Below are 19,975 nucleotides of genomic sequence, written 5' to 3'. Positions count from 1 at the left end.
TTGGTTGGGACATATCAAAAGCCTTAGTTCTGATGGGTGACAGGGACAGGACACACCGCAGTCACACACACACACACACACACAGTCCCTTTCACCAGAAGTAGCAGGCTTGTAAAATGTGAGCTCCTCACCTCACCACCTCACTCTCTCATCTCTTTTTTAAAATGTTACCATTATTTTACCAGGTAAGTTGACTGAGAACACATTCTCATTTACAGCAACGACCTGGGGAATAGTTACAGGGGAGAGGAGGGGGATGAATGAGCCAATTGTAAACTGGGGATTATTAGGTGACCATGATGGTATGAGGGCCAGATTGGGAATTTAGCCAGGACACCAGGGTTAACACCCCATCCGAAAGACGGCACCCTACACAGGGCAGTGTCCCCAATCACCGCCCTGGGGCATTGGGATATTTTTAAGACCAGAGGAAAGAGTGCCTCCTACTGGCCCTCCAACACCACTTCCAGCAGCATCTAGTCTCCCATCCAGGGACCGACCAGGACCAACCCTGCTCAGCTTCAGAAGCAAGCCAGCAGCATCTAGTCTCCCATCCAGGGACCGACCAGGACCAACCCTGCTCAGCTTCAGAAGCAAGCCAGCAGTGGTGTGCATGGTGGTAATGTTACAAACATGAGGCTAGCAACACATGATGTAAAACTCATTTATTCTTCAGGCTATTTATGAAGTGTTTGTTAGTGGGTTGCTATGCTGTAAATGTGGTCAAACAGGGATTTAAATTATAATAATCTTCTCTAATCCTGCTCTGTGATTGGGCACTGCTGTTGACCAGGGACCAATAGGGCACTGCTGTTGACCAGCGACCAATAGGGCACTGCTGTTGACCAGGGACCATAGGGCACTGCTGTTGACCAGGGACCATAGGGCACTGCTGTTGACCAGGGACCATAGGGCACTGCTGTTGACCAGGGACCAATAGGGCACTGCTGTTGACCAGGGACCAATAGGGCACTGCTGTTGACCAGGGACCAATAGGGCACTGCTGTTGACCAAGGACCAATAGGGTACTGCTGTTGACCAGGGACCAATAGGGCACTGCTGTTGACCAGGGACCAATAGGGCACTGCTGTTGACCAGGGACCAATAGGGCACTGCTGTTGACCAGGGACCAATAGGGTACTGCTGTTGACCAGGGACCAATAGGGCACTGCTGTTGACCAGGAACTATGATGTCACACCTTGCCCAGACACAGACCAGGAGGGCAGGAGAACACACTGGTTGTATCATTAATGAAACCTTATACACTGCTGTTGACCAGGGACAATAGGGCACTGCTGTTGACCAGGAACCATAGGGCACTACTGTTGACCAGGGACTATAGGGCACTGCTGTTGACCAGGGACCATAGGGCACTGCTGTTGACCAGGGACCATAGGGCAGTGCTGTTGACCAGGGACCATAGGGCAGTACTGTTGACCAGGGACTATAGGGCACTGCTGTTGACCAGGGACCATAGGGCACTGCTGTTGACCAGGGACCATAGGGCACTGCTGTTTTAGGTCAAAATTGAAAAAAAGGGGCTAATCCTTCAGAGACAATTGAGACATGGATTGTGTATGTGTGCCATTCAGAGGGGTGTGGTAGTAGGTGCCAGGCACACCGGTTTGTGTCAAGAAATGCAAAGCCGCTGGGTTTTTTCACACTCAACAGTTTCCTGTGTGTATCAAGATTGGCAACCACCCAAAGGACATCCAGCCAACTTGACACAACTGTGGGAAGCATTGGAGCCAACATAGACCAGCATCCCTGTGGAAGCATTGGAGTCAACATAGACCAGCATCCCTGTGGAAGCATTGGAGCCAACATGGGACCAGCATCCCTGTGGAAGCATTGGAGCCAACATGGGACCAGCATCCCTGTGGAATGCTTTCGACAGCTGTTTAGAAGCCTCTTGGACCTAGACTTGGCGCTCCGGTACTGCTTGCCGTGCGATAGCAGTGAGAACAGTCTATGACTTGGGTGGCTGGAGTCTTGGACAATTTGTAGGCCTTCCTCTGACACCGCCTGGTATAGAGGTCCTGGATGGCAGGAAGCTTGGCCCCAGTGATGTACTGGACCGTATGCAGTACCCTATGTAGTGCCTTGCGGTCGGATGCCGAGCAGTTTCCATACCAGGCGGTGTTAAAACCTCGATGGTGCAGCTGTGGAACCGTTTGAGGATCTGAGGACCCAATGCCAAAATCTTTTTAGTTTCCTGAGGGAGAATAGGTTCAGTCGTGCCCTCTTCACATCTGTCTTGGTGTGTTTGGACCATGTTAGTTTGTTGGTGATGTGGACACCAAGGAACTTGAAGCTCTCAACCTGCTCCACTACAGCCCTGTCGATGAGAGTGGGGGCGTGCTCGGCCCTCCTTTTCCTGTAGTCCACAATAAGCTCTTTTGTCTTGCTCTCTGTCTGTAGTCTTGTATAGTTACAGTCTGTCTAGAGTCTTGTATAGTTACAGTCTGTCTGTAGTCTTGTATAGTTAGTCTGTCTGTAGTCGTGTATAGTTACAGTCTGTCTAGAGTCTTGTATAGTTACAGTCTGTCTGTAGTCTTGTATAGCTACAGTCTGTCTGTAGTCTTGTATAGTTAGTCTGTCTGTAGTCGTGTATAGTTACAGTCTGTCTAGAGTCTTGTATAGTTACAGTCTGTCTGTAGTCTTGTATAGCTACAGTCTGTCTGTAGTCTTGTATAGTTAGTCTGTCTGTAGTCGTGTATAGTTACAGTCTGTCTAGAGTCTTGTATAGTTACAGTCTGTCTGTAGTCTTGTATAGCTACAGTCTGTCTGTAGTCTTGTATAGTTAGTCTGTCTGTAGTCGTGTATAGTTACAGTCTGTCTAGAGTCTTGTATAGTTACAGTCTGTCTGTAGTCTTGTATAGCTACAGTCTGTCTGTAGTCTTGTATAGTTAGTCTGTCTGTAGTCGTGTATAGTTACAGTCTGTCTAGAGTCTTGTATAGTTAGTTTGTCTGTAGTCGTGTATAGTTACAGTCTGTCTAGAGTCTTGTATAGTTAGTCTGTCTGGAGTCGTGTATAGCGTAACCAGGGGTTTTGGCCAGCCAGACTAGTAGACTTCAGTTTACTAGCCTGAGTAACATGTCCAACATCTGTGCCATCTGATTCTTGAAAAGTAATGTCACTGGCCTGGCGGGCTAGTCTGGCACATTTTCTACTATCTGGGTTCTACTATCACGATTCTACTATCCCGGTTCTACTATCCCAATTCTACTATCCCGGTTCTACTATCCCCATTCTACTATCCCGGTTCTACTATCCCAGTTCTACTATCCCGGTTCTACTATCCCGGTTCTGCTAGCCTGGTACTACTATCCCAGTTCTACTATCCGGGTTCTACTATCACGATTCTACTATCCCGGTTCTGCTATCCCAGTTCTACTATCCCGGTTCTACTATCCGGGTTCTACTATCCCGATTCTACTATCCCCATTCTACTATCCCGGTTCTGCTATCCCAGTTCTACTATCCCGGTTCTACTCTCCCCATTCTACTATCCCTGTTCTACTATCCCGGTCATAAAAAGTACTCGCCTTTGGCTAGCATGCTAGTAAGGCTATCCATCTGGAGCGTAGCATGCTAGTAAGGCTATCCATCTGGAGCGTAGCATGCTAGTAAGGCTATCCATCTGGAGCGTAGCATGCTAGTAAGGCTATCCATCTGGAGCGTAGCATGCTAGTAAGGCTATCCATCTGGAGCGTAGCATGCTAGTAAGGCTATCCATCTGGAGCGTAGCATGCTAGTAAGGCTATCCATCTGGAGCGTAGCATGCTAGTAAGGCTATCCATCTGGAGCGTAGCATGCTAGTAAGGCTATCCATCTGGAGCGTAGCATGCTAGTAAGGCTATCCATCTGGAGCGTAGCATGCTAGTAAGGCTATCCATCTGGAGCGTAGCATGCTAGTAAGGCTATCCATCTGGAGCGTAATATAACCAGGTAAAGACCTCGACAAGTAAAATCACAATCATGAAACCAAACGTAGCATTTACAAACTGTTTATTTAAATAATACATTACATTACATTACACGCAGAAATAAACAACAACAACAACAACAAAAACGTTTTGGATTACTTTAAAGGTTTTGTTACGATATATTAGACAGCTCATGTAGTGTCATCATGTTATAAACTAAATATTAAAAACACTAAATAGTCAAGTTTTTTTAAAAAGATAAATGTACTTGTTGTTTAATACTACTTAATTATGTCATCTAAAATAAAAACGACTAGATAAATACTCAACGAAAAAGTGGTTCACAACAAAAAAAAGTGTATTTAATCTGAATGTAAAAAATAAACGGATTACATCCTATTTATCTGGGAAACTTTAAAGATTTGAATAGGATTTACACCGGAGATCAAGTCAGGGGGTAGAGATTACAGTTTCAACCGAAGACAGTAGAGATTCTTCTATATATTAATACATTTATAGTTGAGGTTTGTATTTCTTATTGTTTTCTTTGGCTTTCTTTCTTTCAGGAAGAGTGTTGCTGGTATGGTATGGTGACATAGTGTTGCTGGGCGGGTATGGTAATATAGTGTTGCTGGGCTGGTATGGTGATATAGTGTTGCTGGTATGGTGATATAGTGTTGCTGGTATGGTGATATAGTGTTGCTGGTATGGTGATATAGTGTTGCTGGTATGGTGATATAGTGTTGCGGGTATGGTGATATAGTGTTGCAGGTATGGTGATATAGTGTTGCTGGGCTGGTATGGTGATATAGTGTTGCAGGTATGGTGATATAGTGTTGCTGGTATGGTGATATAGTGTTGCTGGTATGGTGATATAGTGTTGCTGGTATGGTGATATAGTGTTGCTGGTATGGTGATATAGTGTTGCTGGTATGGTGATATAGTGTTGCTGGTATGGTGATATAGTGTTGCTGGTATGGTGATATAGTGTTGCTGGTATGGTGATATAGTGTTGCGGGTATGGTGATATAGTGTTGCTGGTATGGTGACATAGTGTTGCTGGTATGGTGATATAGTGTTGCTGGTATGGTGATATAGTGTTGCTGGTATGGTGATATAGTGTTGCTGGTATGGTGATATAGTGTTGCTGGTATGGTGATATAGTGTTGCTGGTATGGTGATATAGTGTTGCTGGTATGGTGATATAGTGTTGCTGGTATGGTGATATAGTGTTGCTGGTATGGTGATATAGTGTTGCTGGGCTGGTATGGTAACATAGTGTTGCTGGTATGGTGATATAGTGTTGCTGGGCTGGTATGGTGATATAGTGTTGCTGGTATGGTGATATAGTGTTGCTGGTATGGTGATATAGTGTTGCTGGTATGGTGATATAGTGTTGCTGGGCTGGTATGGTGATATAGTGTTGCTGGTATGGTGATATAGTGTTGCTGGTATGGTGATATAGTGTTGCTGGGCTGGTATGGTGATATAGTGTTGCTGGTATGGTGATATAGTGTTGCTGGTATGGTGACATAGTGTTGCTGGTATGGTGATATAGTGTTGCTGGGCTGGTATGGTGATATAGTGTTGCTGGTGTGGTGATATAGTGTTGCTGGGCGGGTATGGTGACATAGTGTTGCTGGTATGGTGACATAGTGTTGCTGGTATGGTGACATAGGCTGTCAGGGTTACGGTGACTGAGCCATTGTGAAGCATTGGTGACTGTACTGACAACAGCCACCAGAATTCCTCCACAGACTAAAGACTTCAGAGATATCTGAAAGAAGGCTAGTTGCGTTGAAGGATGACCGAGTGAAAGAATTACACAGGAGAACAGCGACAAAAACACACCAAAACAAAAACGACCAATGGATTCCTACTCTCTTATCTAAGAACCTAACATGGGTTCTTCGGCTGTCCCCATAGGAGAACCCTTTGAAGAACCCTTGTTGGTTCTAGGTAGATGCCTTTTGGTTCCGAGCAGAGCCGTTTTGGGTTTCATGTAGAAATGGTACTACATGTAACCAAAAAGAGTTTTACCTGGAACCGAAAATGGTTCACATAGCCGGATAACCCTTTAGGAACCCTCTTTCTAAGAGCGTAAGAAAATGAGATGAGTGTGTGTGTGTCTGTAGGAGCAGCTGACCATGTAGATTGGTCTAGGGTAGGTAGGTAGTGGGAGGGGATGAGGATAGGTAGCTAGAAGGTGGGAGGGGATGAGGATAGCTAGGTAGTGGGAGGGGATGAGGGTAGGTATCTAAGGTAACTAGGTCGTGGGAGGGGATGAGGATAGGTATCTAAGGTAGCTAGGTAATGGGAGGGGCTGAGGGTAGGTATCTAAGGAAGCTAGGTAGTGGGAGGGGATGAGGTTAGGTATCTAAGGTAGCTAGGTAGTGGGAGGGGATGAGGATAGGTATCTAAGGTAGCTAGGCAGTGAGAGGGGATGAGGATAGGTATCTAAGGTAACTAGGTAGTGGGAGGGGATGAGGATAGGTATCTAAAGTAGCTAGGTAGTGGGAGGGGATGAGGATAGGTATCTAAGGTAACTAGGGAGTGAGACGGGATGAGGATAGCTAGGTAGTGGGAGGGGATGAGGGTAGGAAGGTAGTGGGAGGGGATGAGGATAGGTAGGTAGTGGGAGGGGATGAGGATAGCTAGGTAGTCGGAGGGGATGAGGATAGCTAGGTAGTGGGAGGGGATGAGGATAGCTAGGCAGTGGGAGGGGATGAGGATAGGTAGGTAGTGGGAGGGGATGAGGATAGCTAGGCAGTGGGAGGGGATGAGGATAGCTAGGCAGTGGGAGGGGATAGGTGGGTAGTGGGACGGGATGAGGACAGCTAGGTAGTGGGAGGGGATGAGGGTAGGAAGGTAGTGGGAGGGGATGAGGATAGGTAGGTAGTGGGAGGGGATGAGGATAGCTAGGTAGTGGGAGGGGATGAGGATAGCTAGGCAGTGGGAGGGGATGAGGATAGCTAGGCAGTGGGAGGGGATGAGGATAGCTAGGCAGTGGGAGGGGATGAGGATAGCTAGGCAGTGGGAGGGGATAGGTGGGTAGTGGGACGGGATGAGGATAGCTAGGTAGTGGGAGGGGATGAGGGTAGGAAGGTAGTGGGAGGGGATGAGGATAGGTAGGTAGTGGGAGGGGATGAGGATAGCTAGGTAGTCGGAGGGGATGAGGATAGCTAGGTAGTGGGAGGGGATGAGGATAGCTAGGCAGTGGGAGGGGATGAGGATAGGTAGGTACTGGGAGGGGATGAGGATAGCTAGGCAGTGGGAGGGGATGAGGATAGCTAGGCAGTGGGAGGGGATAGGTGGGTAGTGGGACGGGATGAGGATAGCTAGGTAGTGGGAGGGGATGAGGGTAGGAAGGTAGTGGGAGGGGATGAGGATAGGTAGGTAGTGGGAGGGGATGAGGATAGGTAGGTAGTCGGAGGGGATGAGGATAGGTAGGTAGTGGGAGGGGATGAGGATAGGTAGGCAGTGGGAGGGGATGATGATAGGTAGGTAGTGGGAGGGGATGAGGATAGGTAGATAGTGGGAGGGGATGAGGATAGGTAGGTAGTCTGAGGGGATGAGGATAGCTAGGTAGTGGGAGGGGATGAGGATAGGTAGGTAGTGGGAGGGGATGAGGATAGGTAGGTAGTCGGAGGGGATGAGGATAGGTAGGTAGTGGGAGGGGATGAGGATAGGTAGGTAGTGGGAGGGGATGAGGATAGCTAGGTAGTGGGAGGGGATGAGGATAGCTAGGTGTGGTAATAATGGTGTATAACATCACGTATGGGTATCAGTAGTCTACCACAGAGGAGAGGAGGTGCTGGGTGACTGGTCTGCAGACCTGGGTTCAAATACTACTTTAAATATTTAAACATGCTTAATATATTGTTGATTGAGTTTGTCTGGCTTAACAGACCAGTAGCACAGTCCTAAAACCGCAAAATCCACTCATTAAACCCCGCCCATCAGACCCCGCCCACCAGGCCGCACCCACCAGGCCCCGCCCATCAGACCCCACCCATCAAACCCAACCCATAAAACCCCTCTCATCAAACCCCGCCCATCAGACTCCGCCCATCAAACCCCCGCCCATCAGACCCCCGCCCATCAGACCCCGCCCACCAGGCCGCACCCATCAGGCACCGCCAACCGGACTAGAGCAGATGCTGAAAGTATCTGAAAGATGTTGAATAGTGCTTGAACCCAGGTGTGGTTGTCTGGACCCGGCTCTTATACCACGTAATTGGTCTCTGCTGGGATGTCGGCATCGGGAACGTCTTTCACCTCCTTGGCAGAGGAGGAGTGCTGCTGAGGCTTGTGTTTAGGGCTTGATGAGAGACGATGGGTGTTAGAGGCACCTCCTCTGTATCCTGAGAGAGAGAGAGAGAGAGAGAGAGAGAGAGAGAGAGAGAGAGAGAGAGAGAGACAGAGAGAGAGAGAGAGAGAGAGAGAGAGAGAGAGACAGAGAGAGAGAGCGAGACAGAGAGAGAGACACAGAGAGAGAGACAGAGAGAGAGAGAGAGAAAAGGAGGGAGGGAGGGAAAGAGGGGGGTGAGTAGAGAGAGAGGAGAGAGAAAGGGAGGGAGGGAGGGAGGGAGGGAGGGAGGGAGGGAGGGAGGGAGGGAGGGAGGGAGGGAGGGAAAGAGGGGGGTGAGTAGAGCGAGAGGAGAGAGAAAGGGAGGGAGGGAAAGAGGGGGGTGAGTAGAGAGAGAGGAGAGACAGAGAGAGAGACACAGAGAGAGAGACAGAGAGAGAGAGAGAGAAAAGGAGGGAGGGAGGGAAAGAGGGGGGTGAGTAGAGAGAGAGGAGAGAGAAAGGGAGGGAGGGAGGGAGGGAGGGAGGGAGGGAGGGAGGGAGGGAGGGAGGGAGGGAGGGAGGGAGGGAGGGAGGGAAAGAGGGGGGTGAGTAGAGCGAGAGGAGAGAGAAAGGGAGGGAGGGAAAGAGGGGGGTGAGTAGAGAGAGAGGAGAGACAAAGGGAGGGAGGGAAAGTAGAGAGAGGAGAGAGAAAGGGAGGGAGGGAAAGTAGAGAGAGGAGAGAGAGAGGAGAGAGAAAGGGAGGGAGGGAGGGAAAGAGGGGGGTGAGTGGAGAGAGAAAGGGAGGGAGGGAAAGAGGGTGGTGAGTAGAGAGAGAGGAGAGAGAATGGGAGGGAGAGAAAGTAGAGAGAGGAGAGAGAGAGGAAAGTGGAAGGTAAGGTGATGATAGGTATGTGCAGAGGCCCTGAGGGGAGCATCACTCACCACTAGTCATGTTTTCCTATTGTTTCTAGTGTTTATAAGCCTCTGTTCTGATCTGGAACCAAATCAACGAGACTAATGACCGCTAATGACCTAACACCAAACAAACACCAAGAAGTAGCCTTTGTGTGTGTGTGTGTGTGTGTGTGTGTGTGTGTGTGACCGTGTGTGTGTGTGTGTGTGTGTGTGTGTGTGTGTGTGTGTGTGTGTGTGTGTGTGTGTGTGTGTGTGTGTGTGTGACCGTGTGTGTGTGTGTGTGTGTGTGTGTGTGTGTGTGTGTGTGTGTGTGTGTGTGTGTGTGTGTGTGTGTGTGTGTGTGTGTGTGTGTGACCGTGTGTGTGTGTGTGTGTGTGTGTGTGTGTGTGTGTGTGTGTGTGTGTGTGTGTGTGTGTGTGTGTGTGTGTGTGTGTGTGTGTGTGTGTGTGTGTGATCTGATATGTTGCAGGTTTGTTTATTTTTATTTAACCTTTTATTTAACCTTTTATTTAACCTTTTATTTAACCTTTTATTTAACCTTTTATTTAACCTTTTATTTAACTAGGAAAGTCAGTTAAGAATTCTTATTTAATAATGACGGCCTACATCGGGCCAAACCCGATCGAGCGCAGCCCTCCCAATCATGGCCGGTTGTGTTACAGCCTGGATTCGAACCAGGGTGTCTGTAGTGACACCTCTAGCACTGAGACGCAGTGCCTTTAGACCGCAGCGCCACTCGGGAGCCCAAACATCTGGCCTGGTGTTTTCCTCAGAGGCTCAACGAACAGCAGAGAAACTAACAACTCAAAGTGTGGAGTGGAGTTGAGCTTCTCAGAGCCCGAGCCTCTTCTTCATTCATGCTGAGCTTCTCAGAGCCCAAGCCTCTTCTTCATTCATGCTGAGCTTCTCAGAGCCCAAGCCTCTTCTTCATTCATGCTGAGCTTCTCAGAGCCCAAGCCTCTTCTTCATTCATGCTGAGCTTCTCAGAGCCCAAGCCTCTTCTTCATTCAATGCTGAGCTTCTCAGAGCCCAAGCCTCTTCTTCATTCATGCTGAGCTTCTCAGAGCCCGAGCCTCTTCTTCATTCATGCTGAGCTTCTCAGAGCCCAAGCCTCTTCTTCATTCATGCTGAGCTTCTCAGAGCCCAAGCCTCTTCTTCATTCATGCTGAGCTTCTCAGAGCCCGAGCCTCTTCTTCATTCATGCTGAGCTTCTCAGAGCCCAAGCCTCTTCTTCATTCATGCTGAGCTTCTCAGAGCCCAAGCCTCTTCTTCATTCAATGCTGAGCTTCTCAGAGCCCAAGCCTCTTCTTCATTCATGCTGAGCTTCTCAGAGCCCGAGCCTCTTCTTCATTCATGCTGAGCTTCTCAGAGCCCAAGCCTCTTCTTCATTCATGCTGAGCTTCTCAGAACCCAAGCCTCTTCTTCATTCAATGCTTCTATGAGCTGAACCCAAGTCAACGTGGTGTTGAGTTACCCTATTCCCTGGCCTATGGTACACTAATTACCACCAGGCCTCATACGGCTCTGGTCGAACGTGGTGCACTATATATATATATATAGGGAATAGGGTGCCCATTAAGGACAGCCTAAATCACTGTGGTGTTGCGTTACCGTGGGATTACATGTGATCCATCACCCTACAGGTGGCAGGCGACTGCCAGGGCTACATCCCAAATGGAACCCTATTCCCTACATGGCGCTCAGAGCTCTATTAACCCTCATCAAAAGTACTGCACTATGTAGGGAATAGGGTGCCATTTGGGATGCCACCTTGGGAAAGTGGCTTTATGAGGGGGGGGGGTATTAGGGACTCGGCTTTGTAATGTGATTGTGCTACTAAACCACTAAACTCACTCTATTACAGTGCTACTAAACTCACTCTACTACAGTGTTACTAAACTCACTCTATTACAGTGTTACTAAACTCACTCTACTACAGTGTTACTAAACTCACTCTACTACAGTGTTATTAAACTCACTCTATTACAGTGTTACTAAACACACTCTACTACAGTGTTACTAAACTCACTCTATTACAGTGTTACTAAACCACTAAACTCACTCTATTACAGTGTTACTAAACTCACTCTACTACAGTGTTACTAAACTCACTCTACTACAGTGTTACTAAACTCACTCTACTACAGTGTTACTAAACTCACTCTACTACAGTGTTACTAAACCACTAAACTCACTATACTACAGTGTTACTAAACTCACTCTACTACAGTGTTACTAAATCACTAAACTCACTCTACTACAGTGTTACTAAACCACTAAACTCACTCTACTACAGTGTTACTAAACTCACTCTACTACAGTGTTACTAAACTCACTCTACTACAGTGTTACTAAACTCACTCTATTACAGTGTTACTAAATCACTAAACTCACTCTACTACAGTGTTACTAAACCACTAAACTCACTCTACTACAGTGTTACTAAACTCACTCTATTACAGTGTTACTAAACTCACTCTATTACAGTGTTACTAAACCACTAAACTCACTCTACTACAGTGTTACTAAACCACTAAACTCACTCTACTACAGTGTTACTAAACCACTAAACTCACTCTACTACAGTGTTACTAAACTCACTCTATTACAGTGTTACTAAACTCACTCTATTACAGTGTTACTAAACCACTAAACTCACTCTACTACAGTGTTACTAAACCACTAAACTCACTCTACTACAGTGTTACTAAACCACTGAACTCACTCTACTACAGTGTTACTAAACCACTAAACTCACTATATTACAGTGTTACTAAACTCACTCTATTACGGCTTTACTAAACTCACTCTATTACAGTGGTACTAAACCACTAAACTCACTCTATTACAGTGTTACTAAACTCACTCTACTACAGTGTTACTAAACTCACTCTACTACAGTGGTACTAAACCACTAAACTCACTCTACTACAGTGTTACTAAACTCACTCTACTACAGTGTTACTAAACTCACTCTACTACAGTGTTACTAAACTCACTCTACTACAGTGTTACTAAACTCACTCTATTACAGTGTTACTAAACTCACTCTACTACAGTGTTACTAAACTCACTCTATTACCGTGTTACTAAACTCACTCTACTACAGTGTTACTAAACCACTAAACTCACTCTACTACAGTGTTACTAAACCACTAAACTCACTCTACTACAGTGTTACTAAACCACTAAACTCACTCTACTACAGTGTTACTAAACCACTAAACTCACTCTATTACAGTGTTACTAAACCACTAAACTCACTCTACTACAGTGTTACTAAACCACTAAACTCACTCTACTACAGTGTTATTAAACCACTAAACTCACTCTACTACAGTGTTACTAAACTCACTCTATTACAGTGCTACTAAACTCACTCTATTACAGTGTTACTAAACTCACTCTACTACAGTGTTACTAAACCACTGAACTCACTCTACTACAGTGTTACTAAACCACTAAACTCACTATATTACAGTGTTACTAAACTCACTCTATTACAGTGCTACTAAACTCACTCTATTACAGTGTTACTAAACTCACTCTACTACAGTGTTACTAAACCACTGAACTCACTCTACTACAGTGTTACTAAACCACTAAACTCACTATATTACAGTGTTACTAAACTCACTCTACTACAGTGTTACTAAACCACTAAACTCACTATATTACAGTGTTACAAAACTCACTCTATTACAGTGTTACTAAACTCACTCTATTACAGTGTTACTAAACCACTAAACTCACTCTACTACAGTGTTACTAAACTCACTCTACTACAGTGTTATTAAACCACTAAACTCACTCTACTACAGTGTTACTAAACTCACTCTATTACAGTGTTACTAAACTCACTCTATTACAGTGTTACTAAACCACTAAACTCACTCTACTACAGTGTTACTATACTCACTCTACTACAGTGTTACTAAACCACTAAACTCACTCTACTACAGTGTTCCTATACTCACTCTTGTTACAGTGGCGTCCGTGCCAGCCCTCCTTACACAGGCACTTGTTGGGTTCCACACAGGTCCCATGGGCTCCACAGCTGGGCTCACAGACAGCTGCACACACACACACACACACACACACACACACACACACACACACAGGATACACACATTGTCAGAGACACACATTGTCAGACACATATTGTCAGAGACACATATTGTCAGAGACACATATGGTCAGAGACACATTATCAGAGACATATTGTCAGAGACATATTGTCAGAGACACATATTATCAGAGACACATTATCAGAGACATATTGTCAGAGACACATATTGTCAGAGACATATTGTCAGAGACACATATTGTCAGAGACACATATTGTCAGAGACACATTATCAGAGACATATTGTCAGAGACATATTGTCAGAGACACATTATCAGAGACACATTATCAGAGACATATTGTCAGACACATATTGTCAGAGACACATTGTCAGAGACACATATTGTCAGAGACATATTGTCAGAGACACATATTGTCAGAGACACATATTGTCAGAGACACATTATCAGAGACATATTGTCAGAGACACATATTGTCAGAGACACATTGTCAGAGACACACATTGTCAGAGACACATATTGTCAGAGACACATATTGTCAGAGACACATTGTCAGACACACATTGTCAGAGACATATTGTCAGAGACATATTGTCAGAGACACATATTGTCAGACACACACATCATCAGACACACATACATATTCTGACACATGATAACATGACTTTATGATACAAAACACAACATGGCACTGTCACATTCTTCCATACTACATGTCACGTGTTCCATTATATTCCCTCAGTTCGTCCCGAGGCGGGAGCCGTGTCCGGGGTGGGGGTTAGACTTACCCTTGGAACACAGGTCGCCGTGGAAACCCTTGTCACATTTGCATTTGTTTTTCCCAGTGCACTTCCCTCCGTTCCTGCAGGGCTGGAGACATTTACCTGGACGACACAGACACAGGACAGGCTCACATGTAGAGTACTCCTCATCTCTACTGTACAGTTAACCCAAGGCCTCAGCCTACCAATTTGGCTAAAAGAACATCTATATTTAACATGCTTTTTTTGAAAGTCTAGGAATAGGATTCTTCTTGGCTCCGGGAAACTGTTCCAAGTTGATATTTATTATAATATTGTAGACGTACATTACTTTCGGTGTGGAAGACGGAATGGCATGTACTGTACATGCTTGTTTTAGACATTCTGTGGGTCAAACGATCAATTACCCCTGATCCCCTCCCCCCCCCCAGGGGTTTAATACAGGTGATCGTATATCCCAAATAGTACACTATTCTCTACTTAGTGCACTACTTTTGACCAGGGCCCTATGGGAATTAGGGTGCATTTTGGGACGCAAACGGAGGTAGAAATGGACAGTAAGAGAAGTGGAGGTGGAAACAGGAAATCAACCTCTTTTTAATAACACAGTTTCCCCGCTGAGAGCAGAGACGTCTGAGAGATTAGGTTAACGCCTCCATATTAGATCAACCTCTTCCTGAGTCTCACACATATCAATGACATTCATATATCCCTGGAGCACAGACAATCAGGGGGGACGCTAGGAAGAAAATAATGAGAGAGAGAGAGAGAGAGAGAGAGAGAGAGAGAGAGAGACAGACAGACAGACAGACAGACAGACAGACAGACAGACAGACAGACAGACAGACAGACAGACAGACAGAGAGAGAGAGAGAGAGAAAGAGACAGAGACAGAGAGAGAGAGAGAGAGACAAGGAGAGAGAAAGACAGAGAGAGACAGACAGAGAGAGAAAGACAGAGAGAGAGAGAGAGACACACAGAGAGAGAAAGACAGAGAGAAAGAGAGACAGAGAGAGAGAGAGAGAGAGAGAGAGAGAGAGAGAGAGAGAGAGAGAGACACAGAGAGAGACACAGAGAGAGACACAGAGAGAGAAAGACAGAGAGAGAAAGACAGAGAGAGGGAGAGAGACACACGGAGAGAGAAAGACAGAGAGAAAGAGAGACAGAGAGAGAGAGAGAGAGAGAGAGAGAGAGAGAGAGACACAGAGAGAGACACAGAGAGAGACACAGAGAGAGAAAGACAGAGAGAGAAAGACAGAGAGAGAGAGAGAGACAAGCGGAGAGAGAAAGACAGAGAGAAAGAGAGACAGAGAGAGAGAGAGAGAGAGAGAGAGAGAGAGAGAGACAGAGAGACAGAGAGAGAGACACAGAGAGAGAAAGACAGAGAGAGAGAGAGAGAGAGAGAGAGAGAGACACACGGAGAGAGAAAGACAGAGAGAAAGAGAGACAGAGAGAGAAAGACAGAGAGAGAGAGAGAGAGAGAGAGAGAGAGAGAGAGAGAGAGAGAGAGAGAGAGAGAGAAAGAAAATAAGAAATAAGTTCTCAGAGTTCAATCAAAGCCTGTTTAAACTTCACAGAGGCTTACTGCGATATCGTTTACCGACAGAGGGCGGCATTTGGGATATGTAAACTAGCTGTGTTTTAAGTCTTTACATTGTTTGGCTGTACACCGCCAGCCTGCCCTTCTGACTGGGAACTGGAGATCACCAGCCTGCCCCTCCCTTCTGACTGGGAACTGGAGACCACCAGCCTGCCCCTCCCTTCTGACTGGGAACTGGAGACCACCAGCCTGCCCTTCTGACTGGGAACTGGAGCTCACCAGCCTGCCCTTCTGACTGGGAACTGGAGACCACCAGCCTGCCCTTCTGACTGGGAACTGGAGCTCACCATTCTGCCCTGCCCTTCTGACTGGGAACTGGAGATCACCAGCCTGCCCTTCTGACTGGGAACTAGAGATCACCAGCCCGCCCTTCTGACTGGGAACTGGAGATCACCAGCCTGCCCTTCTGACTGGGAACTGGATATGACCAGCCTGCCCTTCTGACTGGGAACTGGAGATCACCAGCCTGCCCTTCTGACTGGGAACTGGAGATCACCAGCCTGCCCTTCTGACTGGGAACAGGAGATCACCAGCCTGCCCTTCTGACTGGGAACTGAAGATCACCAGCCTGCCCTTCTGACTGGGAACTGTAGATCACCAGCCTGGCCTTCTGACTGGGAACTGGAGATTACCAGCCTTCCCTTCTGACTGGGAAATGGAGATCACCAGCCTGCCCTTCTGACTGGGAACTAGAGATCACCAGCCTGCCCTTCTGACTGGGAACTGGAGATGACCAGCCTGCCCCGCCCTTCTGACTGGGAACTGGAGATCCCCAGCCTGCCCTTCTGACTGGGAACTGGAGATCACCAGCCTGCCCTTCTGACTGGGAACTGGAGATCACCAGCCTGCCCTTCTGACTGGGAACTGGAGATCACCAGCCTGCCCTTCTGACTGGGAACTGGAGATCACCAGCCTGCCCTGCCCTTCTGACTGGGAACTGGAGATCACCAGCCTGCCCTTCTGACTGGGAAATAGAGATCACCAGCCCGCCCTTCTGACTGGGAACTAGAGATCACCAGCCTGCCCTTCTGACTGGGAACTGGAGATCACCAGCCTGCCCTGCCCTTCTGACTGGGAACTGGAGATCACCAGCCTGCCCTTCTGACTGGGAACTGGAGATCACCAGCCTGCGCTTCTGATTGGGAACTGGAGATCACCAGCCTTCCCCGCCCTTCTGACTGGGAACTGAAGATCACCAGCCTGCCCTTCTGACTGGGAACTGGAGATCACCAGCCTGCCCTGCCCTTCTGACTGGGAACTGGAGATCACCAGCCTGCCCTTCTGACTGGGAACTGGAGATCACCAGCCTGCCCTTCTGACTGGGAACTGGAGATCACCAGCCTGCCCATCTGACTGGGAACTGTAGATCACCAGCCTGGCCTTCTGACTGGGAACTGGAGATCACCAGCCTGCCCTTCTGACTGGGAAATGGAGATCACCAGCCTGCCCTTCTGACTGGGAACTGGAGATCACCAGCCTGCCCTTCTGACTAGGAACTGGAGATCACCAGCCTGCCCTTCTGACTGGGAACTAGAGATCACCAGCCTGCCCTTCTGACTGGGAACTGGAGATGACCAGCCTGCCCCACCCTTCTGACTGGGAACTGGAGATCACCAGCCTGCCCTTCTGACTGGGAACTGGAGATCACCAGCCTGCCCTTCTGACTGGGAACTGGAGATCACCAGCCTGCCCTTATGACTGGGAACTGGAGATCACCAGCCTGCCCTTCTGACTGGGAACTGGAGATCACCCAGCCTGGCCCTTCTGACTGGGAACTAGAGATCACCAGCCCGCCCTTCTAACTGGCAACTGGAGATCACCAGCCTGCCCTTCTGACTGGGAACTGGAGATCACCAGCCTGCCCTTCTGACTGGGAACTGGATATGACCAGCCTGCCCTTCTGACTGGGAACTGGAGATCACCAGCCTGCCCTTCTGACTGGGAACTGTAGATAACCAGCCTGGCCTTCTGACTGGGAACTGGAGATCACCAGCCTGCCCTTCTGACTGGGAACTGGAGATCACCAGCCTGCCCTTCTGACTGGGAACTGGAGATCACCAGCCTGCCCTTCTGACTGGGAACTGGAGATCACCAGCCTGCCCTTCTGACTGGGAACTAGAGATCACCAGCCTGCCCTTCTGACTGGGAACTGGAGATGACCAGCCTGCCCCGCCCTTCTGACTGGGAACTGGAGATCACCAGCCTGCCCTTCTGACTGGGAACTGGAGATCACCAGCCTGCCCTGCCCTTCTGACTGGGAAATGGAGATCACCAGCCTGCCCTTCTGACTGGGAACTGGAGATCACCAGCCTGCCCTGCCCTTCTGACTGGGAAATGGAGATCACCAGCCTGCCCTTCTGACTGGGAACTGGAGATCACCAGCCTGCCCTTCTGACTGGGAACTGGAGATCACCAGCCTGCCCTTCTGACTGGGAAATAGAGATCACCAGCCCGCCCTTCTGACTGGGAACTAGAGATCACCAGCCTGCCCTTCTGACTGGGAACTGGAGATCACCAGCCTGCCCTGCCCTTCTGACTGGGAACTGGAGATCACCAGCCTGCCCTTCTGACTGGGAACTGGAGATCACCAGCCTGCGCTTCTGATTGGGAACTGGAGATCACCAGCCTTCCCCGCCCTTCTGACTGGGAACTGAAGATCACCAGCCTGCCCTTCTGACTGGGAACTGGAGATCACCAGCCTGCCCTGCCCTTCTGACTGGGAACTGGAGATCACCAGCCTGCCCTTCTGACTGGGAACTGGAGATCACCAGCCTGCCCTTCTGACTGGGAACTGGAGATCACCAGCCTGCCCATCTGACTGGGAACTGTAGATCACCAGCCTGGCCTTCTGACTGGGAACTGGAGATCACCAGCCTGCCCTTCTGACTGGGAAATGGAGATCACCAGCCTGCCCTTCTGACTGGGAACTGGAGATCACCAGCCTGCCCTTCTGACTAGGAACTGGAGATCACCAGCCTGCCCTTCTGACTGGGAACTAGAGATCACCAGCCTGCCCTTCTGACTGGGAACTGGAGATGACCAGCCTGCCCCACCCTTCTGACTGGGAACTGGAGATCACCAGCCTGCCCTTCTGACTGGGAACTGGAGATCACCAGCCTGCCCTTCTGACTGGGAACTGGAGATCACCAGCCTGCCCTTATGACTGGGAACTGGAGATCACCAGCCTGCCCTTCTGACTGGGAACTGGAGATCACCCAGCCTGGCCCTTCTGACTGGGAACTAGAGATCACCAGCCCGCCCTTCTAACTGGCAACTGGAGATCACCAGCCTGCCCTTCTGACTGGGAACTGGAGATCACCAGCCTGCCCTTCTGACTGGGAACTGGATATGACCAGCCTGCCCTTCTGACTGGGAACTGGAGATCACCAGCCTGCCCTTCTGACTGGGAACTGTAGATAACCAGCCTGGCCTTCTGACTGGGAACTGGAGATCACCAGCCTGCCCTTCTGACTGGGAACTGGAGATCACCAGCCTGCCCTTCTGACTGGGAACTGGAGATCACCAGCCTGCCCTTCTGACTGGGAACTGGAGATGACCAGCCTGCCCTTCTGACTGGGAACTAGAGATCACCAGCCTGCCCTTCTGACTGGGAACTGGAGATGACCAGCCTGCCCCGCCCTTCTGACTGGGAACTGGAGATCACCAGCCTGCCCTTCTGACTGGGAACTGGAGATCACCAGCCTGCCCTGCCCTTCTGACTGGGAAATGGAGATCACCAGCCTGCCCTTCTGACTGGGAACTGGAGATCACCAGCCTGCCCTGCCCTTCTGACTGGGAAATGGAGATCACCAGCCTGCCCTTCTGACTGGGAACTGGAGATCACCAGCCTGCCCTTCTGACTGGGAACTGGAGATCACCAGCCTGCCCTTCTGACTGGGAACTGAAGATCACTAGCCTGCCCTTCTGACTGGGAACTGGAGATCACCAGCCTGCCCTGCCCTTCTGACTGGGAACTGGAGATCACCAGCCTGCCCTTCTGACTGGGAACTGGAGATCACCAGCCTGCCCTTCTGACTGGGAACTGGAGATCACCAGCCTGCCCTTCTGACTGGGAACTGGAGATCACCAGCCTGCCCTTCTGACTGGGAACTGGAGATCACCAGCCTGCCCTTCTGACTGGGAACTGGAGATCACCAGCCTGCCCTTCTGACTGGGACCTGGAGACCACCAGCCTGCCCTTCTGACTGGGAACTGGAGATCACCAGCCTGCCTTTCTGACTGGGAACTGGAGATCACCAGCCTGCCCTTCTGACTGGGAACTGGAGATCACCAGCCTGCCCTTCTGACTGGGAACAGGAGATCACCAGCCTGCCCCGCCCTTCTGACTGGGAACTGGAGATCACCAGCCTGCCCTTCTGACTGGGAACTGGA

General features: G+C 48.8%; 1 protein-coding gene across 1 annotated transcript in view; it reads right to left on the bottom strand.

Moving 5' to 3' along the window:
* Positions 1-8,155: 8,155 nt before the first annotated feature.
* LOC139393058 (wnt inhibitory factor 1-like) overlaps positions 8,156-19,975 on the bottom strand; it is a 55,752-nt gene continuing 43,932 nt past the window's right edge. Inside the window, exons 8-10 of the mRNA XM_071141395.1 lie at positions 14,011-14,106; positions 13,114-13,209; positions 8,156-8,295 (exon numbers count right to left, since the gene is read on the bottom strand). Of these exons, the coding sequence (XP_070997496.1) occupies positions 8,156-8,295; positions 13,114-13,209; positions 14,011-14,106 (332 nt within the window). The remainder of the gene's footprint in view (positions 8,296-13,113; positions 13,210-14,010; positions 14,107-19,975) is intronic.

Source organism: Oncorhynchus clarkii, chromosome 33, assembly GCF_045791955.1.
Source record: "Oncorhynchus clarkii lewisi isolate Uvic-CL-2024 chromosome 33, UVic_Ocla_1.0, whole genome shotgun sequence".
Taxonomy (NCBI): Eukaryota; Metazoa; Chordata; class Actinopteri; order Salmoniformes; family Salmonidae; genus Oncorhynchus; species Oncorhynchus clarkii.
This window is presented reverse-complemented; position numbering and strand designations above follow the sequence as displayed.